General features: G+C 43.6%; 1 protein-coding gene across 2 annotated transcripts in view; it reads left to right on the top strand.

Moving 5' to 3' along the window:
• Positions 1–27,447, top strand: part of LOC146809060 (B-cell receptor CD22-like) — a 500,036-nt gene that overhangs the window by 386,938 nt on the left and 85,651 nt on the right. For both annotated transcript variants that reach the window (XM_085615862.1, XM_085615861.1), the window contains exon 9: positions 8,153–8,416. In XM_085615862.1, the coding sequence (XP_085471988.1) occupies positions 8,153–8,416 (264 nt within the window). The remainder of the gene's footprint in view (positions 1–8,152; positions 8,417–27,447) is intronic.

Genomic DNA, 27,447 nt, shown 5'->3' with positions numbered 1-27,447 from the left:
ACACTCTACTCCACTCTATACTGCTCCAGTCTATAACTCTCTACTCTACTCTACACCACTCCACTCAATGCCACTCCACTCTCCGACATGCTTCTCCACTCTACAACACTTTACTCAACTCTACAATACTCTGTTCCACTCTGCAACATTCAACTCTATACCACTCCACCGTAAGGCATTCTACTTCACTCTTCACACTCCACTGTACTACACTCTACTCCCCTCGACGACACTATTACACTATATGCCACACTACTCAGCTCTATGACATTCTACTTCACTCTACACCATCCACTCTACAACACTCTACTCTTGAATACTCCACTCTACAACACTCCACTCTATGCTCCTGTACTCCACTCTACGCTACTCGATGACATGCCACACCATTCTATGACATGCCACTCTACTCCATGACACTCAATGACACTCTATGACACTCTATTCCACATCACTCTACTCCACTCTATGCCACTCTACACCACACCACTCTACTATATTACACTCTACAAAACTCCACTCTATGCTACTCCACTCCATTCCACACCACTCCACTCTAAGCCACTGAACTCCACTCTACTCCAGTCTCAGAAACCCCACTCTACTCTACTCTGCTCTAAGACACTCAATGACACTCTTCGCCACTGCACTCTATGCCAGTCTATGCCACTCCATTCTATGACACACAACTAAACTCTACATCATTCTACACCACTTCATTCTATGCCACTCCAGTCTACAGCACTCTTCTCTTTGACACTCCTCTTCACTTTTCTCCACTCTCTGTCACTCTACTCTACGCAACTCTACTTCACTATACACCACTCCACTCTATGACATTCTTCTCCAGTCTGCCACACTCCTTTCTACAGCAGTCTACACCACTCTCCAGCAGTCTACACCACTCCACTCTATGCCACTCTCCTCCACTCCACTCTATGACACTTTATGCCACTATATGCAGCTCCATTCAACACACTCCATTGTATGACACTGCACTCCATTCCACTCAACTCTATGATGCTGTACTCCAATTCACTCTATGAAACTCCGCTCTGCAACACACCACTTAACAGCACTCTACTTTACACCATTCCACTCTACAACTCTCAACTACTCTCTATGCCACTCCTCTCTTCACTAATCTACGGCATTAAAATCTATGCCACTCAACTCCATTCTACACACTCCATGGCATTTCACTCTAGGCCACTCTACAACATTCTACTCTCCTCTACGAGTCTACACTCTATGCTATTTCACTCTACAACACTCTACTCCATGCCATTCTACTCTATGCCACTCAACCCACTCTACACCACTTCACTCTATGTCAATCCTCTCTAACCCACTCCACATCACTCCAGACTTCGACAATCTAATCCCCTCTATGACGTAGTATAAGCTTTATTTCGACAACTCGTGTCATAAAAGCTATAAACACCATGCAATATTAAAATAATAAAAAAAATAACAATTTATACAACAGCACATTACAAATGAATATGTGTAGGTGATTGGTCAAATATTTGGCTTCACCCAGAATACAACATGCAAATCGACAAAAGGCAATAAAACTATAAATGCAATTCAAAAATAAAAAAATACTAAAAAGACAGTTTAAAATGGGGAGGAAAGGGCATTACAATGGTTCCTTATCTCGTGCTTCCTCATGTAGTCCCAAATTGCAGTCCCCAGCGGGCTTTATTTAACAGTTCCATTCTTCCTTTCATCAACACCGTAGCAAGACTCAGAGCTGTAAAGTGCACGTGCATAATCTAGATAAAAAAATCTTCAGGTCCCAGCTTAGAAAGCCCTACGCCAGCAACGAATAAACTTCGTACCACAAGGTGCTACTGCGCTCTTGCCTGGGTCTTCCATCTAATAAGCCATGGGTAGCTTCGAAACTTGAGCACGCTGCATGCATAGAGTGGTCTGGGATCTGACCTGAGGATGTGCAGGGCAACCCTATAATCCCGTGTGCCCAGCTGCTGGCAAATCGGTTTTAGCCATTTTCTCCTGGGCATGCTGTACGCCTGACAGGCAAACAGAACATGGGCAACACTTTCTAAAGGGGCCCTCCAGCATGGACAGTCTCCCGGTGTTGGATTACTTGAGTGCCATTTAGATGTTACCTCACAGACAGGGAGTGTGCCATACCTAAAATGGATGTATAAGATCCTGTCCCGAGCGACCTTGATTTTTCCAGCCAGAGTTTGCTCTTTGGGACTAAATCAAAGGCAGTCTTCAAATCGATGAAAGCTAAGTAGAGACTGCCCTTGCCAATCACCACCCTCTTCCAGTAAATGAGAAGGACCCGAAATGCCTGGTCAATGGTTCCTGTCCTCGCCCTGAAGCAGCCTGGCACTGAGATAGTATGGCATTATCATCCCCCCACGTCTGGATCCTCTGCAGAAGGACTCTGCTAAAGACCTTCTGCAGGGCATCGATCAGGCTTATGGGCCTATAAATTGAGGGATCATTTCCAGCTCCTTTTTTTTTTAAATTGGCACCACCTCTGCGCCTTTCCAGGATGCAGGGACTAGAGCAATATTGGCAATTGCAGTTGCCAAGAGAAGAATATATCGGGCTTAGCTCGGGGTGTCGGCTAGAAATAATTCACCCGGAATGCCATCTGCTCCTGCTGCTTTAGATGGCACTATTCTGCCTACTGCAGCCTCTATTTCTCCCAGGCTAAAGAGTTCATCATCAGAAGGAAGCCCCTGAAGCTCTGCTAACTCCACTGGAGGCATATTTACAGGAGTTATATAAAGCTTCCGGAAGTGGTCAAACCACTCCTGGTCAGTGATATAACTAGGGGGTGAATATGCGCCTGCTTTACTACCCCAGGTGACTAGGGACCAGAAGTACTATGGGGCATATTTACAAGGGCTTTATCTCTGCTTTTTTGACTTAAAAAGCCAAAAAAGCAGAGATAAAAATATCGCCCTATGTACAAGAGGGTGCTAACATGCATAATCGCATGTTAGCACTCTTTTTCCCAATGCCTCCCTTTGCATCTCTAATGAGATGCAAAGTGGGCGTCACTGGGCGTTCCCCGGATGGACTACCTTGCAAATATCGCTGATGTTCACTTCGCGATATTTACAAGGCAGCCCACAGGATTTTAGTAGACGTTAGATTTTGGCGAAAACTGCAGTTTTCGCCAAAAACTAACGTCTGCTAAAATCCAGACTTACCTATGCTTTACATAGGGGGTTGATTATGCTGATACGACTACAGGGTTGTATCAGCAAGGTTATCGCCGTTTTGCAGGGAACATCGCTGGAAAACCAGCGATGTTAACTGCAAAACGGAGATAACCTTGCTTTCTCTGGAATTTTTATCGCCCTGGAGAAACGTGTCGTTAATAACGTGCTACCAGGGAAATACATTCCAGAGATAGCCTGCAATAAAAAAGTTTTTTTTTTTTTTTTAAATATTTGTTTATTGAAGTTCTTGTATCATGATTACAATCAGCAATAAAATAAATTGGCTACCACAAAACAAGGATTCAAAATAAGGAAAATTATTTACGGAATGCAAAAGTCCACCATTATTCAAAATAGAAACACCAAATTCTGTTAAACTTCCGAATCCCACCAATTCGCTGTGCGTATCGCTTTTCACTCTTTCTAACATTCCTAATTTTCTGAAACCAGGCATTAAACGAAGGAGCTTGAATTGACTTCCAGTTCTGGAGCACCAGAGATCTTGCCACTGCCATTGCAATAAATAAGATTTTGGCCATCTGTTCTGTCAGACCGAGATCAGAATCATATCCGTACAATACTAATTTAATATTATAAGTGATCTGGATCCCACAGTACTTTTGTAAATATTCGAAAATCTCATTCCAAAAACGAATAATTTTAACATAGTCAGCTATAATGTGAGACCAGTTAGCGGGAGTATATTGCTGACATCTAAAACAGGTGGCACTAGTATTAACATACATTTTAGCAATGGCGGCTGGAGTGCGATACAGGAGCCACTTACTGAAGAATAACATTTTTCTCCAATTAGATCCTCGAAGAACACTAAAATTCAGCTTATTTATGATTTTCCAAGTGTTGTTAGTAAGTACGTGATTCTCCTGTTCTTGCCATTTTTTAATAGCTTTCTGGCTCAGATCTACCTCAATATGTTTAGCTAAACAACGCTTCCATGCCCCTGGCTTCCTCATCCGAGAAGTCATAAACAAATCATCCCATAACTGATTAGAAGAGCCAATAATTCTTGGCTCCACTTGTTCCAGCATTTTAAAAATCGAAACATAGTAGGAGCCTAGCCTGCGATAAAAAAGTTATCGCTAAGCACGGCCAGCGATAATTATCGCTGGCCGTTGATAATATGTCCCTTAGTGTCCTTTGCTACGCTAGCTTCCATAAGTTGCAGCCAGCGGGTTTCCTCCCATGCTAGCTTTGCTGTACGCAGGGCGGTCTTATAACTCTTCCTGGCGATTTAAACAAGGGACGGCTCTTATCTTTAATAGCTGCAGCTAGAAGGGATTGATTGTACCTGCAGTCTATGGTGTACCATGGGTGTACCCCCCTTGGTGGTTTATTAATATTGCTGTCTGACCTGGGGCTAAAAAATAAGCGCATAGCTGATGGGAATGAACCTGTGCGACATTTGCCAGCCCATTTTTTGCTAGTTACAACAGACTGGAGCTCAAGAGTGCCTGCTGCCAGGTTGCGCTGTATACCTAAAATCTTATTCTCTTTGGGGCCACCTTTCGCCATTTTAGGGATCTGTTGTTGTTCGATGGAATAAACTCCTTAGTAAGGGTCAAAGGCAAGTTGCTTTTGGGATGAGTGGGGACTTCCCAAAGAGGATTCATGCTTAAAGATAGAGGATTGTGGTCACTCTCTGTAGTAGTGCCCACTCTTATATCAATCAAATCTACCCAGAGCCAGACATCGAGGAGGACATAATCGATGCGAGACGGGTAACTGACTCTGTTGTACATATTCGCACAATGTCTATCAGAGGGGGTTCTACCGTTTACTGCCCTCAGGCCAGACTACTCATTAAGGGCGTTAAGTTGAAGCACTGTCTGCATCCATCTTTTGACAGGGGGTAGAGTCATGAGTGGAATAGCCCGTTTAGCATTGTCATCATCGGTACCCAGTAGGTCTTCAGTATCAAGCGGCTAAAGGTACTGTTACAATCGCCTGCTACTATCACTCTAGAGTGTGATGAGTAGCTAGCTATGCTCTCTTCCAAAAGGGTGATAGTAGGTGATAGTCTGCCCCTTTTAGTCCCCCTCGCATAGACGTTGAACAGGTCAATGGGGTCTTCCCCCCCAGGGCCCTTAATACTAACCCACAAGATATCCGGACAAGGGCTTGAATGATGGGTGATCTGACAGCCCAAGGCTATGCTCACCCATATAATCAGTCCCCCTGCCGGACGCCCTCTCCCTATTGTCATTGCTTGTGAGCAAAAACTCATAAAGCCTGGTTTAAATATGGGAACCAAGCTCAAAGTGTCCTGGAAAATGCAGATGTCATAACCCTCAATTAGATCGTTCCAATGCGGCAGTGGCAGTTTACTGCTTAGCCCGGCCACATTCCATGATATTACCTTTAGCTCTGGGGCGGAATCAGTGCCAGGAACGGCTTCAGAGTTAAGAGGGCAGTGGCTGGTGGAAGCCTGTACTAGGGGTAGGGAGTTACTGTTTGTACAAGTAACCACAACTCCCAACTCACTAAGATCAAAAGGGGTATTACTCTTGTTCACATCTACCGGAGATCTAACTTCCTCATAGTGAAACACCTGCTGATGGACCTCAGGGTTTTGTAGACGATCTTCATGGTTAGCAGAGGTGGGGAATGGCCCAAGGTGTTGATAATGTTCCTTTGGTAGTCAATCGTTGATTTCCAAGTTGGTTCCACTGGGATGCTAATAGTTTAGAACGATCGTGAGGACTGAAACGCTTAAACTGGTTCAAGGAAGAGTCATGGGAACAAGACTGACATTCCAGGGCAAGGAGGTTTTCAACCAGGTCTGTCCCTTTTAGTGTAAGTTCAATACAATCAAATGGTTGAGCAGGAAAATTACACCTCCGAGCCCTGACAATGTCGTCCCGGCTTGCTGAGCTGCAGCCCCTGACGTAACGGATCCAATGTATTGCTTTATTGGTCAATGAGGCTTCCCCCTCAGGCCCCCACCTGCCACTGCGTTATAGCTGGTTGTGTTAGTTGATTCCGGCATTTAAATGGCAATAGTTGGCCCTGAGGGTGGGAGATGTTACAAGGCTCTAGGTAGTTAGAGAGGCTGTGCACAGGCACTGGGTGGCATGGAGGGTTGGCTCGGCTGAGGATGGGATCAGATGATACTTGACTGCAGGAAATGTTCACAGGTTGGTGCTGGGTGAGCCCGGGGGTTGGAATACCTGTTTGCTGTGGTGTATAGTTGTTACAGATGGGTTGCATGCAAGCTCCTGATGCTGGTTCATCAAGCTTTTGAGAGGATGAGCCATTCCGTACTAAAGATTTAACCAAGGTGGTGAGGCCCTCGACCATAGATTTCAGGGTCCCTATTTTAGCCCTGAGCATCGTAACTAGATGATGGATATAAGGTAAGTCGGAGTCAGGTACTAGAGTAGTCATATTAGTAATCTCAAAGGGCTGCTGTGAAGTGGCTTTTTAGGGGTCATCGGTCAGGTCCCATAGTGGAGCGGACCTGTTTGCACATGGGATAGTAGGGTCAAACTGAGTTTCAGCATTGCTGATCGTATCATGGGGTTTGTTAGGAGGGGAATGAATACTTGCAATGTGAGGTAGTATGGAAGGGTCCCCTTTGAGTGTGATTTCTTAAACATTGCTGGGATAACAGGTGAATGGCTGGGACTAGTACTTCTAGGGAAAGGTTGAACAAGTGAGGCAGCTGAAAGGGTGGTTGGTTCAGCTGCTACAATGCCTTCACACTCACCAATGAGTCAATGCGATCTAATACGCAGTCCCTGTCCTGCCTCTTTCTGGCAATGAAGGGCAAGGATGGGCCAGTCCTTGGCCCGGACTTCGCCCTGGTGCGGCACGCGCACGTCCTGCGCCACGGGGAGCAGAGAGTGCTTTTATAGCGTGACGGCATTGGTGGCCCTTCCTTCCCTCCAGGGAGAAAGGGCTTCTGGGGCAGGTAGTACAGTAGCAGCGTAGGTGGCAAGTGTGTCTGGCACCGTGGGAAGCAGAGAGCGCTTTTATAGCACAACGGCGTTGGTGGCCCTCCCTTCCCTCCAGGGAGTAAGGACTTCTGGGACAGGTAGTCCAATAGCAGCGTAGGCGGCAAGTGTGTCCTCACTCTATACCACTCCACTCTACAACACTATACTTCACTCGAGGCCTCTCTAATCTACACCACTCCACTTAACTCCAGCCTACAGCACTATACTCTTGTAAACTCTATTCCACTCTACACCACTCAACTTCTCTCTACGGCATTCTACAACACTCTTTAACACTCCACTCTACAACCTTCCACAATATGGCACTTCACTCTACTCCACTCTACGTCACTCCACTCTATGACACTCTGCTCCTCTCTACACCACTCTTCAAAAATCCACTCTAGGCAACTCCACTGTTGGACAATCAGCTCCACTCTACACTACTCCAAACTACTCTATTCTATGACACTCTACTCGTCTCTACCCCACTTCACTCTATGACACACTACTCCCCTCTATGACACTTCATATCCATCTTTTCCTATTTTGTGGCTCATGTTCAAAGTTTGTATGTGTGATATTTACTTTTTATATGTTTTTAGGTCCTTGCCTCAGTTTGTGATTTCTGGGCTTCTACGTATTTGCTGTAGCTGAAGCACTTTTAAAGTTTATTGGGCTCAATGCATGTTTTTTGCATTTCGGTGATAATTAAATTTTTGTACTTTCTTTGCCTAATCTTTTTTACTCACTTTTCCCACTTCGTGAGTTGCTTCTACTCTAATTACTTATTAGAACAATGTAATTCCCTTTTGATTTCTTCACTAAGATGTTCCTTGCTTTTATTAATTTATTCTCTTTCTTTTCCAATATTTTATTGCTCATCACAACCCTCATTGAACTCAGCATGCCGCTCGTCTTTCTGTTCACTTTAATGGCCTTAAATTAGTTAGAAGAAAATACCTATTCTGGATCTCATTGCAGATGGTCCACGCAATGTTGTGATTTCTCTGGACCCTTCAGCGACCCTCATTGAAGACGGTAACGTCACCCTGATCTGTAACGCTGACGCCTTTCCAAAAGCACATCTTTTCACCTGGTACAAGATGAGCCATCACTTCAAATATACTTACAGTAACAGACTGCTGCTGGGAAAAATCAAAAAAAATGAAGCAGGATTGTATTACTGTGAAGCTAAAAATGATATTGCATCGAAGAAATCCGGAGCCATCTCACTGGACGTTTACTGTAAGGATATATATTCTTATTATTACTGTACAGCTTGTATTGAAATGAAGACAGATGTCTGCAGGGGAAACATGGGTAAAGTTGTGGCCAGTCTCGATGATGAGATCCAGGTGATGGCGAGGGAAGGGACGGGAGTTAGGAGTGCAGAGGGGTCCATGCAGTGGCAGAAGTCTGTGGCTGGTAATATATCTCCATGATTCATCACCTGAGTAGAGATCTTTGTGTAACCTGCAGCTCAATGGTTTGGGTTCCTGCTTGATCAACTCTACATTGCATCATTCCAAGTATCACTGAGTCCACTCTGCACGTGGAACAGGTCACACATCACCTGGCCAGGGAGTGGCAGACGGGACAGAATGGCGAAGAAAGAGAAAGCCCCACCACGTGGCGTCCATGCACCTGTGCACTACCATGTGGTGACAATTAGTCATGAATTACCATACTTAAGAGGAGGGGTTCTGAGCTAAGTACCAGACCCTGAACCAGCATACAATGGTACACATTAAAGACTGCATTCACCTTTTATTTATCTAAATTTGGAAATTGCTGCATCTTTTATTGAGGAACTTTAAAATAAAGGGCGTAATATATAACTGTTGGATTATCTATCATTAATAGAGGCCTATAGCCCTAACCAAAACCCCCCATCTTTTGTACACTCCTTCCAAACACAACTGCAGCAATCCCCTGTTCCACAGCATTGTGCGCCATTGCTTCCCAACTATGGGGTAGATTTACAAGCCCTTTGCGCCACTTTTGCGTCACTTTTAACATGGGAAAAGTGACGCAAAAGTGGCGCAAGGGGCTTGTAAATCTGCCCCTGTCTGTGCATGATTTAAATACAAACATGCATGTACACAATGAAGTGAACTTGTTAAATCAGGTTGACAGGACATAGACCAGAGAAAAAGTGTATAGAGGATGCTTGTGATGTCAGGAAATCTTCAAGTTCTACAAGCCCCAGTGTACTTTTTTAAAACTGTTTCCAATTAGCACACTCAGCAATATTTAACAAGGGACTCTTGTGAGATGTATGAAAAATGAGGTTGATAGAAAGAGCTCAAGGTCCTAAAAGTGCATGTGAAAGATAATAAGAAAATAATTAAGATTTTCATATTTTAAGTGACAAGAAAATCTGGATTTTATGTCAAAGTAAGGAGGAAAATATTATGCATTTTTTTTAACTAGTTGAGGAGTAAACCCTTGATTTGAAGGTCAGGGTTTATGTAGAAATGTGTTTGAGAGATCAGGCTGAGAGATTTGATAAAAAAAAATTGATGAATGTGTAGAGAGCTACATCGGTAAAAGGGATAACAGAAATGTGGTGGAGGATGTGAGGTGTTGGTCTGTGGAGAAAGTTGAACCTGCGGCAAGGGGCTCAGGTATGGTTGGACAGATAAAAATGCAAAAAAGAAAGCACATTGAGGTTCAAGTCAAAAAGAATGTGGAGGGTCTGGGCGTAAGGCTCCAGAGTTGGGAAAAGCTATAGAGGCTAAATAAAAAGATCACAATGTAGTGGCATGTGGCGGGACGTCAAGTAGTGGTGACGTGGAGCTATCCTGTTCATCAGATTTAGACGAAACAGAAGAGGAATGTGAGTCAAAGGAATGCAAAGTGAAACAGGAAAACATTAAAATAGAAAATATTGATTTTGTGGATGATTATGGGAGGAGATGTTTGACCCTCTTTTGATGCAACATCTATTGTCACCTCAGTGGACGTCAGCAGAGCATGTGGCTTAATACATATCCTATTGTATATGGCAGGAAATGCCAAAGGAGGTTCAGACACGGTTGAGGTCTGAGTATCCAAGGCCTAGGTTGGATTCTAAGGTGGTGTATACACCAAAATCGGATCCAAAAATAATGATTTCTTAAAATAAATCGGTCTGTGACCCTAGTAAGTGTTTAGATAAGGGACTGAAGGGATACCATTATAGGCCCTTAGACATACTAGGTCAGCTGCCAAAGATTATCGATATGTGTGAGGAGGCTCACGTGGGAAATATAGGTGTGGATGTAGGTGAAATCCGTCAATGGGTCTAGGAGGCACTATGCCTGTGAGTAATGCAAATTCTGCACTCTGTATGAAAAGGAGAAAAAGCATACTAATGAAGAATTACCCTAAGTTGGCTGAATTGGCCAGTAAATAATTTGCCATAGAGAGCAGTGGTATGATGTTTGGAGAGTGATTTGTAAGGGATATGTATAGGTATGTGGGCACATTTAATTCCTTAAAAAAGGATCAGAGAAACATCTGGACGCTTTTTGGTAGGACCCGGAGAATGCGGGGTAGATTCCTCAGTCGTTGATAAGGCATCAATCGTGGGTTGTTTACCTGAGAATTTAGACCCTATGGTTATGAGTATAAGGCAGAGCAAGGTGGTTTTTACCCACAAAGATAGACATCAAGGTCACAAGGGAGTCAAAGCGAGAGGAGATGTAAAGGAGGAGCAGGTATGTTTAAAACAAGACCCTATATGTATCTATGTAGAATTGGGCGGCAGACCAGCTTAGATTGTGTAAAGAAGGATGGAAATTTCAAAAGATCCTTAGGTGTTGAGAACGGTGCAAGGGTATCAGATGGATTTTATAAGGACATACAGGTGTTCCAGGATGTTAAGGTTTTCAAGAGAACAGAAAAAGTTGGTGACTCAGAAGTTGAGTCTCTAAACAGGAAAAGGGCCATAGATTAAAGGTTTGTCCAGGGTTTTTTGAGTGCAACATTTTTCTAGTAAAGAAAAAGGACAAGTGACTCATTACAAAGTGCTACAGAGGTTGAAAGGATATCATTTGCGTTTGGGGCAAAATACTTATGGAAGATGAGGTTGAGCCAGGAAGAAGTGCAGGAGGTTAATTGGTTTTGATGAAAATAGAAGCATGGAATCGCAGAGCAATTTTTGGAGAGGTACTGAAGTGGTGATTGAGTCAGATGGATGGAGAGCCAGGTGTGGTTCAGTGACAACAGGAGGACGTTGGTCAGTCAACAAGAGTGGAAAGCATATGAATCACCTGGAGTTGCTGGCAGGATCGTTCATAGTGAAGAGTTTTGTGAGAAATCGGGTGAAGTGTTGTGTGTTGCAGAGGACGGACAATGTCTTGGCATTGAGGTATATCAACAAGTTGGGAGGAGCTCGATTGAGGGTACTGTGGAGATGGAAAAGGAGTTTTGAGTTATTTTCTTGACAAGAAGGTCATGGTTCAATCATAGTAAATTCCAGAGAAGAGAAATGTGGAAGCAGATTGGAATTCAACGACCCTAAGGGATTCGAGTGATTAGATTATTTTTGATCTTGTACAGAAGATGGGGTCCCTTGGATGTGAACCTATTTACAGACAGGTTGAATGCTCGGCATCTGATGTTTAACAGTTGGAGACAGGATCTGGAGGCAAGAGCAGTGGATGCTGTTCTTCAGAAGTGGGGGAGGGAAGGGCATATACATTTCCTCCTTTTGCAATGATTCAGAGGGTACTGATTAAGGTCAGGAAAGAGAGAGCGGAGTTACAAGGTAACAACACTGGATCATCTATCAGCAGGCTCATCACGTCTGGGAACCATACCTGTGACTGCCATAATGTTGTTATCAACACCAACTCCGCTCTGTGGTTATCCAGGGACCCCTAAAACCATTCAGACTATTAGCTACAGCTAGACATTCAGAATCAGCTCATACAAATTCCCTTCCACATCTTTCAAAAGTCATGGATGATTGCAGAGTACAAGTAGGATCTCAACACATATCTCCAACAGATGCTGATATTAAGCTTGAGTTGACCAGCAGAGAACAACTAACACCACACATACCCAGTCTCTCAGCATCTTTTTCACGTCTCCATGTTCCTTGGCCACCACTGAATATCATCTCTTGCCTCTGCATCCAACTGAACCTGAGGCTAATTCCAATAACAGCCCTTGAGATACTTTCTTTTCAGCCTCTGTAAAGCTGGATAATCCCAGGGGCCTGGAAAACAGTGTGAATTATAAATGACATAATCCTATCGTACATACCAAAAAAGAAAAGTCCTTGTGTCATTCAAGACTTAATTCTTTTCAAAATATCCTCAAAACTTTCCTGGTGATAGGCGAAGAAGAGTTCTCGCTGAATCTAGGAATCCCAAAAAATTAAACCTCTTCACTGGTACCACTTCTACCTTCTCCCTCTTCACCAAATAACAAAAACTCTCTAATGAGTGGAAAGTCATTTCCAAATATTGTAACGGGGTAGCCTGACCTTGCACCATTAGAAGAATGTAAAACTTTCAATGAAACCCCTTAGTTTCTCAAATAACCACTAACAGATGTTAACAACTTTGTAAAACACCATGGCAATGAAGACTAGCCAAAAGGTAGATGAATAAACTGTCAACAACTCGACTGCCATTGGATACTTGTTGGATTTTGCCCTTTTTGCAGAGTCATCCCCTAAATGTTTTGCCTTTCTCCTAGCCTGTTTTTTCTGACATGGTGTTGGTGGTTTTAGGACTCTCCGCACTTTAGCACTGCTGTTCAGTGTAAAGTGTGTGTGCTCTCTGTAATAAATATGGTAAGATTGGTCCAGACCTGTTTGGCCTATTTAATTTACCTGTCAGTCCCTTGTAAAGTGGTATCTCATATACCCGGGACTGGTAAAGTAAATGCTACCGGTGGGCTTGCAGCGCTGATTGTGCCACCCACCAAAGTAGCCTTTCAAACATATCTCAGGCCTCTGCCATTGCAGGGCCTGTGTGTGCAGTGTTACTGCCGCTGTGACGTGGCACCTAAAGTGTGTGCCATGTCTGTGACCCCCCTTTTACTACATGTCAGTCACCCCTAAGATAGGCCCTAGCTAGCCCTTTGGGCAGGGTGTATTGTAGGTAAAAGTTAGGACATGTACCTTAAGTGTGTGACATGTCCTGGTAGTGACAAACAGCTATTTTGGTTTCTCACTGCTGTGAGGCTGCCCTCCCACAGGAATGCATTGGGGATTCCCTTAATTAATTTGAATGGTAAAGTCTGCATCTATATTCAAACCCGCCAACCACTTTTGAGTCTTCAGAAAACCCCAAAACAAGAACATCCTCCAACAGAACATCCCTTCCATTTTTAAGTCGTGATATGCCACAAACTGATTTGTCTATCACGTTTATCACGGCACTCATTCCTGTTTCGTGTGTCCCTTTATTTTTCATTCCTAGAAATACATTGATCAAGAAAACCTTTCTAATCTGTACTCACCTGCTCTATTTTACTTTTTTCTTAACATCTCCTGGATCTCCTGTGAGACTAACCACATCTCCTTCTTTCAAAAGTGTATATCTCTTGGCAGGGGCGGTGGGTGAGATTTTAAAGTGGTGGGGCGCAAACGAATTAGCATACAGTACCGTAGCGAGCGAGCGTAGCGAGCGAGCCCGAACCCCAAAAGGGGGGTTTGGTGGGGTTACCCCCCCAAGAAAATTTTGAAAAAAAAGAAGAAAAATCGTGCATTTTCAAGCAAATTTGAGAAAGCAGGAAGGTTAATAAAGCAATTGTGAAAGTGCAGTTATTACATTAATAGATGGCATAACATAGGTAGCTGCTTATTCAGTATTACCACAGAGCTTCATACATTCTGTCCTATTATGCTCAGGTGCTGAATTCAGACTATCAGACTCATGGAAATCTCAGCTCTAAGAGTAGAAGAAGTTGCACAGCAGTGTAATGGTTGCCAGGCTCGTTCCGCAGGAGCGTCAGGAACTTGAAGAAAAGTCCACAGTCTTCCCCTACGGCCTTCCGACTCTATTAGACTCTAGAGTAACGAATGGCACGCAAGGGGAAAACAGGGAAACAAAACAAGGAAAGGCGGGGGAAGAAAAACAGTCTGACAACATACTGAATATTAGACTCTAGAGTAACGAATGGCAAACAAGGGGAAAACAGGGAAACAAAACAAGGAAAGGCGGGGGAAGAAAAACAGTCTTACAATATACTGAATATAAAAGAGGCAGCGCAATGCGCTGTTACCGTGATTCTGGTTGAGCTGAACTTTGTACACACACTTCACATAGGTCCACGCAAGTACCCCAAATATAAATGGTATAAAGCAGTGTTTCCCAAACTGTGGTCCGCGGACCCCCAGGGGTCCGTGACACATTCCCAGGGGGTCCTCAGGCAGTAATTTTAAAAGCACAAAAAAGTTCCTTGTAGAATCAGCAGTTTTCCAGCAACAATAAAAGTGTCAAGATTACGTCGGTGATTAATGTACCTGCTGGAGAGAGATGAGAGTTGTGTCAAGTGGCAGCTTTGACTTATCTAATGTAGCACAGAGGGTTAATATGCCTACTGCAAAGAACGTGTACCATGCATTTTGAAAAACATTTTTTATGTGCCTAGGTTAGTGGGTTACTGCTTTAGTCACAGATTCTTTTGTTACTGTGCAGTTCATAAGTGACAATAGTAATCTAGCACAGTGACCTATAAACTGTCATCAAAGAGCTGCTTGCAAGCTGCATGATACAAGTTAGAAACAAATATGTTTGTTTCAAGTCTTTCATTATCCTAATCCTGCTAAAAAGGTTTATTTGGGTGGCAATACATTTTTATTGTTAAAGTCAATGCTAACCACTGTTATGTTCTGAATCCTGAGTTTGTGCTTCTCCAGACCAAGCACTCTTTAAAAATGCCTACCAGTATGAATAACATGTGAATCCTACACCCTGTAGTCGCATTTGCCTTATGTAACATTTTCTATACACTGATTTACACGTATGAATCATTGTCTCCATGGGGCAGATTTGCAAGGAAATTGACTGTGTGTGTCGCAAGCCATTTGGCTGCGCCGCACTGAGTCACTTTCGAAGCACAGGGATGCGACATATTTACAACAATATGTTGCATCTCTGTGCTTCCCCCTGTGCTGGCGCACAAACTGCTGCCATGCGCCTGCACAGGCACATTTGCACCATGGTGCAAGGATGCCTGTGTCATGGGGAGATTGTTTACATGCAGGAAGGGTTACTTCCTGCACATAAACAATCAGAAATGGCGTTTTTCAACTTCTAAGTGTGCTGCATTAGCACACATAGAACTTGCAAAACGTCATTGTTTTACTGATTGTTTATGTGCAGGAAGGGACACCTTCCTGTACATAAACAATCACCAGAGGTAATATCCTGTTTCTATGCGTGCTGCAGAATGCAACATGCATAGAAAGAGGAGAAATTAATACATTTCTCCAAGTTGCCCCTCCCTACGCCTCCCCTGGGGTGGCGTAGCATTCAGACACATTTCCAGATTTACGATTCCTCGCAAATCTGGAAATGTGTCTGGTTCCATGGGTTATGTGTGGGAACACCCACAGCAACACTCATGGAACGTCCCTTTCACGTAAAGTGCTGTGTGCAATTGGGCCATATTTACAAGACCATGAAAAGTCACGCAGGGTTGCTTTTCCTGCCTTGGAAATATGGGGCACTAAAATGCGTCACCGGTGCATCACTTTTTGTGACGCACCTGTGGCGCAAGGGGCTTGTAAATCTGCCCCTATATGTGTGTGATTTAAGGTGCTCTGACATCCTTCAATGGTATGAGAGATGTTATAAAACAAATTATATACATGTGGCAGAGGGGCTATGGAGAGATGAGAGGCACTGTTGGAGGAGGATAATATGGGAATCATTGAATAACCCCAACAAAGATTGTCATATCCTGGTGCATAGTAAGGTCATCATTTACTACTCTTTAAAAGCTGATACAATTCAATATATAATGATAAATTTGTTGTAGACTGCACCATTGTTTCCTAAATTGTCTTGGGGGGAGAGCCTCCCAAAGCCCCCTTTGTAGTGGTCAGGCGCACTCACTGCACTAGGTGTGCACTGTATGGGGACTGGTCTGAAAACATTTGCCAGGGCTGCTTTGGGTTTCCAGTCTGGCCCTGGCAGGAGTCTCATACTGCGAAATAAAACCAACCATTTAAAAGTTAGTCATGGAGATGCAGCGCTAACCCTCCTGTTTTTTGCAAATTCTTTCAATATAAAATACTAAAATCCTTAGGAATTCGAGTATCCGTTTTGTGTGCACACGTGTGTTTATTGTTTTCGAATTACTGTTTTAATGTTTGAAATTTAAGTCATACAAATTGCTTGGGGGTCCCCGGCTTCCAGTGGTGACTCAATTGGGGTCCTCAGGAGTAAACAGTTTGGGAACCACTGGTATAAAGGTTTTTCGCAATTTGCCAAGGGGAAAGGTTTGATAGGCAACACAAGCAACGAATCGTTCACCCTGCGGGAGACAGGTCCGGCCAGTGAACAAAGGTGAGCAAATCTGTGTAGTCTCCAAATAGAACAAACACTACAAAACTTTTAAAAACAGAGATAACAATGCATTTCTTACCTCAATCAGAATTTTTTGTATTCAAACAAGTAGCAGCATTCACTTTTTGTAGATGAAATCCGCACGTCTCTCTTTCAGTGTAGCAAACTTGTCAATTACTTTCATGTTGAAGTCCGGTATCTTTTGGACTAGCTTGCTCTCTACAGATAGCATCGCCAAAGCATTTAGTCTTTCCTCTAGCATGGTGTTCCTGAGGAATGTCTTTATGCGCTTTAAGGCTGAAAAACATCGTTCAGCTTCTACTGTTGTCATTGGCATCGTAATCACAATTTTTAGTAAAGTCACTGTCTCTGTAAGTGAGTTTTCCATATGCAGTTTATGAATTAAACTCAGCAAAGTCAAGGCGCTTGTGGCCTTCCGGTACACAGGCATTCCGTAGAGTACAGTTAACTCAGTTCTCAGCTGCTCTTTTTTGAGCATAGGATATGCTTCCACAGCCTGATTCAGAGCACGCTCAGGGAAGGATTCATCATATTGTGCAAACTCTTTACTTTGCAATAAAGTCGCACTCACCAAATGTTTTGTGAACGAAAAACGTTCTTTCGCCTGCACAATTACAATGTCACATATCTCCTTTCCAATTCGAACCAGAGAGGTGATGTTTTGTCTGCGGTTTGCAAAAACAGAATGCTCCGGCAGTTTGCTCTCTAAATCTTCAACCCCATCTCTCACTTTCATAATCTGTTGTACAAATGCAGATGTATTGGCTTTCACAGAGACAGTATCTAGGTATTTTCTTTGCAACTGATCGTATAACACATCAACAGGAATCATTATGTCATGAAATAAAAACAGTAAGAACTGAAACTCTTTGTCTTGTAGTGTTCTAATAAAGCCATGGGCTTCATTCTGACTTGTGTGATCAAAGTCTGCTCTGGATGCTATGGCGACAAAACATTTCTCAAGGCCCTCCCTCTGTTCAAAGATTAAGTTGACTGTACGAATGTGAAAGTTCCAACGAGTTGAGGATCCCCTTGGTACGCTTTTGTCCACAATCTCATGAAGGGCTTCTGTTCTTTTGGGGGAACGTGTGAAGAATGCTGCTATGCCTCCGATATCCTGAAAGAAAACTCGTGTCTCTCTGATCTTTGATACCGCCTGTTGCATAATAAGATTGAGTTGGTGGGCGTAACAGTGCACAAAATGAGCATTAGGGTACACATCTCAAATTCTCTTCTGAACTCCACTAAGGCTCCCACTCATTACGGATGCACCGTCATAGCTTTGTGCGATAAGTTTTTGTTTTTGAGGCAGGTCCGGGAAAATTAAGTCCAGTTGACACAGTATTGCTTCAGTGATGGTTGCTGCACTAGAGTCACTTAAATGCGTGAAGCCATAAAATCTTTCCACAATGTTTCTGTCACTGTCAAGGTACCGAAACACTAACACGGACTGTGTTTGAGTGGACACATCAGTGGTGTCATCAGCCTGAATAGCCACAAAGTCTGTGTTTCGCAACTCTTGCACAATATGGCTTCTTATTATTTCGAGCATACAGTCAAGGAGTTCATTTTGTATTGTATTAGAGGTGCCCTTAAAGACTGTAGCATGTGCTAAATGTCTTTCCAAATCCTGGTCTATGGTTGACATTAAATCCACTAGGCCTCGGAAGATCCCAGGTTTTGAGGAAGTTTCCGATTCATCATGGCCTCGCAATGCCAGTTCGAAAGCACCACAGAAACGAATGCAATCAATGATCTTGGATAGATTTTGTCTGTTCTTATCCACAGCTTCATTGTGTTTTTGAATGGATTTGCGATACGCATCATTTATCTGCTGCTCAATTGGTGCGTCTTCCCCCAACATTCCCAGTCTTGTCAGGTTTTCCAGATGATTTCTTGTGAGCGCATGCTTCTTTATTTTTTCAGCGATGTGCTTCAGGTCGACCATTCCTTGCCGTGTCCAAGAAAAGTCACCGCCAAACAGCAAGCAGGGGAAGCAGAACAGAGAATTGCGTATAGGGCAGCCTGTAAGCCAATCAGCTTTTGTGTACCAGGCATTTGAGAATGTACGTTTTGACATTTTTCCTCTGTCCTGGGTAGTTTGCTGTAGGTTTATTTCAGGCTGATGAGGTCTCAATTCTTTTAACTTCAGTTTTTGTTCAAATGGCCGTGACTGGAATGACTTTGTAATCAGCTCTTGTACTGTATTCATGATGGGGTGTCGGGTGTTGCTGGCCTTACCAATATATATATATATATATATATATATATTAAAGAAACCTGTCAATAATCAAAGTACAACGTATAAGGTGCAGTGCAATAATATCAAATTTCAGTATAAATACATTTAACATATATATTGTGCATTATCCTAATACATCTCAAATGACTGCTAAAAATAGAGCCGTACTGCCTCCTGCCTCTCTGTGCCATAGTGTTGCTGGAGGCACTGAAAGACACTGCTTGAGGGCCTTGAGAGTGACCACATGACATACATGCTCTAACTACAATGTAAAAAAATATATAGCATCAGTTGCCTTACCTTTAACACTGGTGTTTGCTGGGTTGTAGCCGGGGTCGGGTGAGAGAGCAGCAAAGGAGGTTGGGGTCCTCTTGTTGTTTGCTGGAAAATTGCCCCAAAATGCGGTAATGTTTCAGGTTGTCAGGTGCTGAAAATGAAAAGATAACAATTTATTTTTGAAACAGTAGGGTAATGAAACAAAGACTGTGGGGAAAAAACATAACGCTCCAATTTTTTCCTAGACATCAGATGAATCTATTGGAGGCTTTGAAAATAAGGAGAAAGTGACTGCCAGGGAAAGAGGTCCCATCACTGCCCTAGAAACAGTTACCAGATTAGAAGGAATGAATTGAGTGCAAAAACCTGCATCCTCTGAGGTCCAGACATCATTCTCATTGTAAGGTCCCTGAAGAGGCAAGTCTGAGTCTGACCCCTAGGTACCAAATATTTAACCTTTGCAGCGGGTGTCATAACTCTGCAGGACGGTCTGTTCTGTGACCTCATCACTACTCTAGAAAAGTGGCTAGGGATAATGGTGGGGAGATACCCAATCTAGTTAGTAGAGCAAACAAACACACAGAGGAAACAGACAGGGCAACCCTAGTCTTTGTGCTTCTGAAAAGCTGTGTTCTCAGTGTCAATGGGAAATAGGCACATTTTGATTGGTGTCTTGTTTTTTACACCACTTTTTCCCATACATCAAAAGTGTTCCACCAGAATCAGCAACAAAGCAGGCAATTGGACACTGAAAGAGAATGCAGATCCAGGGAGGCTCCAACACAGAAGGGTGTAGAGTCTGGGACATCTAACGTAGTGCAGTTGAAGTGAGTGATGTGTGTTCTGACAGCAGTGAGTGATGTGGACAGTGAGCCTGATGTCTGGGATGTGCCTTCCGTGACTGATATGAGCACCGTGAGCGATGTCAATGGAGTGCGGGATGTGATGATGTCATTGATGCATGTGAGGGGTGTGAATGTTGTGAGTACTGTGAGTGATGTGAAATAAGTGAGCGTTGTGAATTATGTGTGTAATTTGAGTGATATAACTTATGAGACTAATGATACTGAAGTGATGTAAACTTCGAAAGCCAACCCACTACAGCTGACCCCATCAACTGGTTCACACCCACGAACTCAAATGCCGAACGCCGCTCACCCACTGGGAATCTCTCACCACTCTATATGCTATTGCCATCATGAACTACGTGTACTCTGGGGCACCCACCGACGCATGCCCCCATCACGTCTTCAACAACACCAGCATGACAATAGTTGACGAGTTCAGGAAGGTCCTGAACACATCCATCACTGTGGCCTTGTTCCCTGAGGAATAGAAACCTGCTGATTTAAGGCCCCTCCTGAAGAAACCATCAGCAGACCCGACATGTTTTAAGTGCACTAACTCAATCACTCAACAAAAGACATTATCGCAAACTTCATACAACAGTGTCATATTTTTAATGTACTACAAATAATCATATTTGATGCCACATGTAACACCTGATATCAACTTGATTGGTGTGGGATATAAATACAGTCGAAGACTGCATAGTTTGTTAAAGCACTTTTAGTATCCCATATTTTATATTTACTTGCATTTGAGGAAAGCATATGCTTATTATTTCATAACATACAAATGAGTTAATGCTTATAAACGCACTCAGAACACAGATAATCGTTCCCTGGGTTAAACCTATACACACATCTACATAGTTCTGGTAATTCTTCATAATTAGGTGTAATAGTAGATCAATTGATGCACCTCAGGGTACTGTAGATATATTGATTTACTGAATTTTTCAAATCTCATAATACAGTATATAATGCAAAGTAGTGCAGACAGCACAGTGTGACAGAATTGCTTGATGTGTAAATAATATTGTCATATGTACATGAAACTCAGGGTGTCATGTCGATATAGACCGTACTGGTTCTATATGCAGTATTTAAAACATAGTTTGATATAAATTAGTGTAACAATAAGTTATTTAACCCTACGGGCATGTCGATGTTTCAACTCCATGGAATAAAGCAGCAGGTGTCTTCTAGATAATGGCGTCTACCTCAGCAATAAGCATTAATATTAACAATACCCATTACAATTCACAAAACAATAAAGGCAGGCTCGCAACGCACTGGGAAATTCACAGATTTCATTTGAATCAGATTAAATATTCACCAGTGTACATTCAAAAGTTAAAACTTTTATTTAGCTATCCGCATGTTTTTGGACGTCAGCACACGGTGGTGAATTAATGAGCCTTGACATTTCCCTGCCTACGATCTGCTTGTTTGAAGTTTTGGGAGCGGCTCCTGAATTATTAATGAAAGAGCTGGTAAAAGGCACTTTGTGCCGTGTAAATGTCGTGCTTGCGCTCTTCATCTCCTGCTCTATGAATTTGTCCTCGAATTGTTGTACACTTTCTAAAAGCCGCAGTCTCTATACGGGGCATACTAAGTTTGATGCATGTGGCCCCTAATGACTCAAATGGGACTTTCTGTAACATGGGAATGAGAAAAATAGGCTAGGGTGAAAATCAAATGAAGACTTTTATAAAGGCGTTTGTGCAGGCCTTTTTTAATCCTTTTTAAAGTCCACCTTCCCTTCTCGGCCCCATATTCACCTCCCTTCTACCAGACACTTAGCACAACTAACCTCTCCAACTAATGATTTATCTATATGCTGCATTTCAATTCACACCTCTTCCAAATGGAGACGGTTCAACTTCCCTGACACCTGCAGGCACTTAGAGCAGAGATACAGCCCGCTCTCGTCCTCTTGACAACTGCTTTGCATCTCAGTGGACGCCATATTGATCCCGTGGATGTCAGCTTCAATTCCATCAAACACTGCAACGCGAACCACAATGCAGTCATGCCTGCGGCAACATTATGTCATGTATGTGCTTTGGAGGTGTGCTGCTGCAGGATCAGAAATTTGAAACGCAAATTCACGTTCTTTTCTTATCTTTCAGAAGCATGGAGCGCAATGGCAGGCAGAGAGAGGGTGATGCAAGTGTTGTGCACTGGCCTGCCAGGTTGCTGGCAGTGCATACACCACCCCCGCCCCCCCTCCCCTGTGTGGCAGCCCGGGCTGAAATAGCTTCCAGGGCGCACACACACACACGCAGCCGCCCCCCCACCCCGTATTTCACAGGTCTTTAAAAGACCATTCGCCTGTTAATGGGGCTTTGTTGGTTTTTCACCCCTTCTGGAGCCCCTGCATCGCCACTGACTATTGCTGGAGGAATTAGCACGTTACACAATACCAAGCCCTGTCAGCTGAAACCCCCGAGGAATCGGGTTTTTGCTTGCAGGAATCGGGAGGCGGGAGACTAGCCTTGAAATCGGTAGTCTCCCGCCTGAATCGGGAGAGTTGGCATGTCTGCTTGAACCCCAATCCTTCACGGACACTGGAGGCCTGTGCTTGCTATGATAAAATATTCCCCGTCCCACCTGTATTCTTTAATGCTGTGTACGTGAGGACACTCCTTTTCGGTACTAGCAGCACTATAGGAAAATAATTAGTTCCGTAAACGTCAGAAAGTGGAAAAACTTGCCTGTGCTGCACTATGTGATGTAGAAGTTCTGGTTCACGTACATCTTCAAATAAAACATTAAAAACAGAAAACAAATCTTGAAAGACACTGACTAACTTTATAGCTAACATGATACCCCCCCTCCCACACACACACACAGGCAGAGCATCAGGTAAAACATTCGACTGTCGCACTTTCTTCAAGAACGTCAGGTAACTGCGCATTTAAAAAAAAAAAGCATGCAAATTGGCGGGAACCACTTGGGTGCGAAAGATAGCCAGCCGCCAGCCAGTTAGACTTGCCAGATGGCGGTGGTGGTTTGTTATTTCAGTGTTTCTGTCTCGCTATCTCTCCTGGCAGACACTGCCGGAGCGGCACTTTCACTCTGTCCCGAGATTACCGACAGTCAAACTGCCGCTGAGCGCACCTCGCGGACGCGGTGGGGGAGATTAGGGGTTTATCGCTCAGAGTCGGTATACAGATGTCTTAAATTAAGCCTGGATGTAGCGGCAGACTGCTGAGGAAGCAACTGCTACCGGGGGCTTAAGGGCTCAAAGTGTATCACAAACACAAGAGCCCTCGCGGAGAGCCACTCAGCCAAGGAGAAAGGCCCTACGCTGTACGAGTACATTTTCAATTTATTTACAGCATGCGTTTATCCTTCCCTGCCTGACAGGACATGCAGTGGAAAGTTTCTTTTTTAACCAATCAAAATGTTACCTTACCTATTAGGGGGAACTAATGAAGGTCCTGCCGGGCAAGCAGTAGCCACACACACACCGTCCCTCACGACCACGAGGCTGGGCTCAGGCGACGCGCACGAGTCGAGAGTGAAGTGAACCCGACCGTTACCTTACGTCACGCGCTCGGCATCCAATATGGATTGCCCGCCCCTGCGGTGACCGGCCAATCCTGGCGCAGTGGCGCTGCATGCAGCACCAGGATTGGCTTGGAGGGCACAGTGACTGCTCGCCCTGTCGCCCTTTTGCTGCCAGCGCTACCGCCAGCAGGTCCTGCACCCCCCCCCCCTACTAGCTAATGGGGCCGGCCTGGGTGCGCATGCTCGGGCAAGTTGCTGCCCGAAGCATACATGCGGGGAAAAAAACGTTTTTTTAAAGACCTGTCAATCAATCCACACCAGCCAGCCCGGCCCGCCCCCCCCCCCCCCCTGCACACTCCCGATAAAGTCGGGTGCTGCCCGGCGCCGTGTAAATGGTAAGTAAATGGTAATTATTTCGTAAAAGTTTAAAACATTTATTTTAATTCTTTAACGCGGGTCCAGGGCTGGTGGGGCTACGCCCCTACGCCCCAATGGACGCACCGCGGCTGTCTCTTGGGGTTTTCACTTGCTGTGTTTTTTCCACAAACTCTATTTTGCATCTTTGCGGTGTCTCCAAAACAAAGGGATCCTCTGTTCTTTTTCTACATGCTTTTCAAAAGAACAGTAGCCATTTCCTTATCTTTTTCAAGAAAAGGTTCAAAAGGGATATAACACTCTCAGGTTTAACTCCCTGGAGCCTGACTTCTACGTCATGGGCTAGTAGTCTGTACAGCTCTCTCTCACTGACAGTCCTATTGTGCTGCTTCTTGGAAACTTCCATGATTTCCGCCCCCCATTGCTCTAGCATTGACCTTGGAAGAAGCCTGGAGGTCTACATTATTGTCAGCCAGGAAACCAACAAGTCCATCTTATGGCCCTTGCAAAAATACTTTTTTATCCTTTTTGTAAAAAATGCTAGATATTTCCCTTGTTTAATTAATCAATTATCACAAAAAAATGATCCTGAGTTTTAGGACCATCTTGCACATCATTCAGTTTTCCTTCTCTTTGCATTAGCATAGATGATCAAACATACAGTTCTTAAAATCCACTCTCTCCATGTGAACGGGGAAGTCATTCAAGATTGCCTATTCCGTTATTAATGGATTTCTAGCCATTGTCCCTCAACATTCAGTAGCTTATCTTGAAATGCAATCAAGGATATATATAAACCTTTCTTTCCCCTTGATTGATTGGTTTCCCTTGTTTTGAAAGTCTTATCCCCTTAAAGATGCTAAAAGCATGTTCTCTAATATCTGGCACCTCCTTCTGGAGAGTTATGAAGTTTCCTACTCTGGTTTTCTGTATTTTTAAAATACACTTTCTTCTCATCTTCTCATACAATCTCTGCTGTTTTTAATGGATTTGGTTTTAACTGCAACATCTTTCTGTTTTTTGTTGGTCAATAGCAGATACATCTTAATTGAAGCCTGGATTTCAGGTCTTTACCTAAGTATTGGATTCAATTTTCTCCCATTTGTATTTTCCTCAACATTCTCGATTCACAAAAGTAATCTGAGACAAAATCCTAACTTTACGACTTTCGGTATTCACAAAGGGCATTTAGGAGTAGTAAAGTTAGGATTCCTAACTTTACTGCTCCTAAATGGTAAACATCAGTCACCCTGCATCCAGCACCCTGCATGTTGTTACAACGCGGTCGTTACAACGACCGCGTTGTAACAACGCAATACCATTACCCCGCAAGTTGTTCGAATGACTTGCGGAGGGGGGAGAAGGTCTGCACAGACTGGAGTTGGAATAGTAAATTATACTATTCCAACACCCAACGCCCACCTCTGCAAGTCGTTGTAATGATATTGCATTGTTACAACACTGTCGTTGCAACGACCGTGTTGTAACAACTTGCGGGGTGAGGGAAAGCGGGAAAAGGATGCATATTCCTCCTAAATGCCCTTTGTGAATACCGAAAGTCGTAAAGTTACAATTTTGTCTCAGATTACTTTTGTGAATTTGGCCCTCCTTTTTTAACTGGTACCACGTCATCCGAATCTAATAATGATCAAAACTGGTCTAAGCGCTCTTTTTATGGAACTTGATCAGCTTTCACCACCATTTTACTCGTGTCTAGAGCAATAATACTCGTAGAAGGTGCTGACTTAGGGCCTGATTATGAGTTTGGCGGTGTGTCAGCGGGCTGCCGTGCCACTGCCCCTCTCCCACACCACCAAACTCGACCCCCTGCGAGATAGGAAGCTTTCTGCTGGTCTGGTGGGCAGTGCTTTGACAGTCCCACAGCAGTACCATGCTAAAACACATATGTTAGCCATAGCACAGCATCACGGTGGGATGGCCAAAGCAAGTTCCTGCATGTCATGGACTGGTGCAGTCCATGCCGTGCAGGAAGAGAGGTGCATACAGACGGGGGACACAAAATGTGTCCCCGGCATGCACCCCATGCACAGGGGCAACTGGGGGCCCTCACCACCATGGAAAGTATGAGGTCTGGAAACTAGTAGTATGCTAGGCAGTGCAGCAGCGGCACTGCCAGCATATTGCTGCCCCAGACCGCTGCGCCACCACGGAGGGATCACGGATCCCCGGCGATTGTGTGGCGGTGGGACCATCGCACTCGTAATGTGGTGGTTAAACTGCCAGTGCAGTAGTTCCCGCAATGCCAAAATGAGTTTGGCACTCCGATGGGCCGCCAAACTCATAATTAGGCCCTTCGACATCGTATCAAAATTAATAACACTTTCCTTTTTAAAAAAATGTCTTGCAAGTAGGCAAAAGGTTTTACAAAGATCCATTTCAGGTGTCTTCAGCAATCCGATATGATGCACTTCTGTCCTCAATCCTAGTAGTGCCCCCAGTCAGAGTCTCCTCACATGAAATGATCTCCACAAGTGCACCGAAACTCACATAATAATTGCTGTTCACACACAAAATGCTTAATAGCCACTCGGTGAGGCAATTGTTGCCTAGTAGGACTAAGCCTGACCAACCCTCAAGCTTAGTGCTCAAGGATATTTCACAGTTGGCTTTTGATAGCCACCCACCTTCTTACTTTCCCCCTAACTACCTTTTTTAGACATCTTACCATTTTGTAAGTAAAAACAACCAGAAAGAACTAAACCCCAGTGAACTGTTTGCCCACGCAAACCTGGTTTACAGGCTCTTCCAAGATTACCATGATATCTAAGAACATTCTGCTTCATTAGAAAGAAAAACATGCATTTATTCATTCTCACATCCTGGCACCGCACATCCAAAGTACAAACTCTGGCCAAAATTGCAGGCACCATCCTTACTCCAGTAGTTCAAATCCATTAAAGAGCAAGCTGAAGGTATCCTTTCTAATTGGTCACTGCATTAAAGGAACTGTGTTCCTGTGAGATAAGAATGTTCATTATGTTCTGTTCTGTTGTTGTGGTAATAGAGCTGCTTTTTAGAGTGGCATTAAAAAAACCTTGCACGTAATCAGAGCATCGAGTCTTGACATAAAATTCACATAGCAACAAAGCAGAGGACAAAATCAGACATAGTTGCTGTAGATTACGATTAAGTCACACAATCTTTTGAAGTGACATTAGATAGAACCCATATTACGTGATGAGGTTATATTTCTGTGGCTGCCAAACCTCCCACTCTCCTTTGAAGTAGACCTTTCATAGAAATGACGAATCATTGATATAATATTGACCCCAAAAATATCAAGAAACACAAATGTTGGTGATTTAATATTGAGGACAAAAATATCTCCTCTATATACATAACTACAAAAACACTAATATCAAGCATACCAATATGATTGCTAAAAACAGCGATTTTTACAAATATTGATAACAAAAATATCAGAAACACAAAATATTGTCACCTATTAACATATAACATATGACA

This window comes from Triturus cristatus, chromosome 7 (genome assembly GCF_964204655.1).
Source record: "Triturus cristatus chromosome 7, aTriCri1.1, whole genome shotgun sequence".
Classification (NCBI taxonomy): Eukaryota; Metazoa; Chordata; class Amphibia; order Caudata; family Salamandridae; genus Triturus; species Triturus cristatus.
Note: the sequence above shows the minus strand (reverse complement) of the source record. Positions and strands in the feature narration are given on the sequence as shown.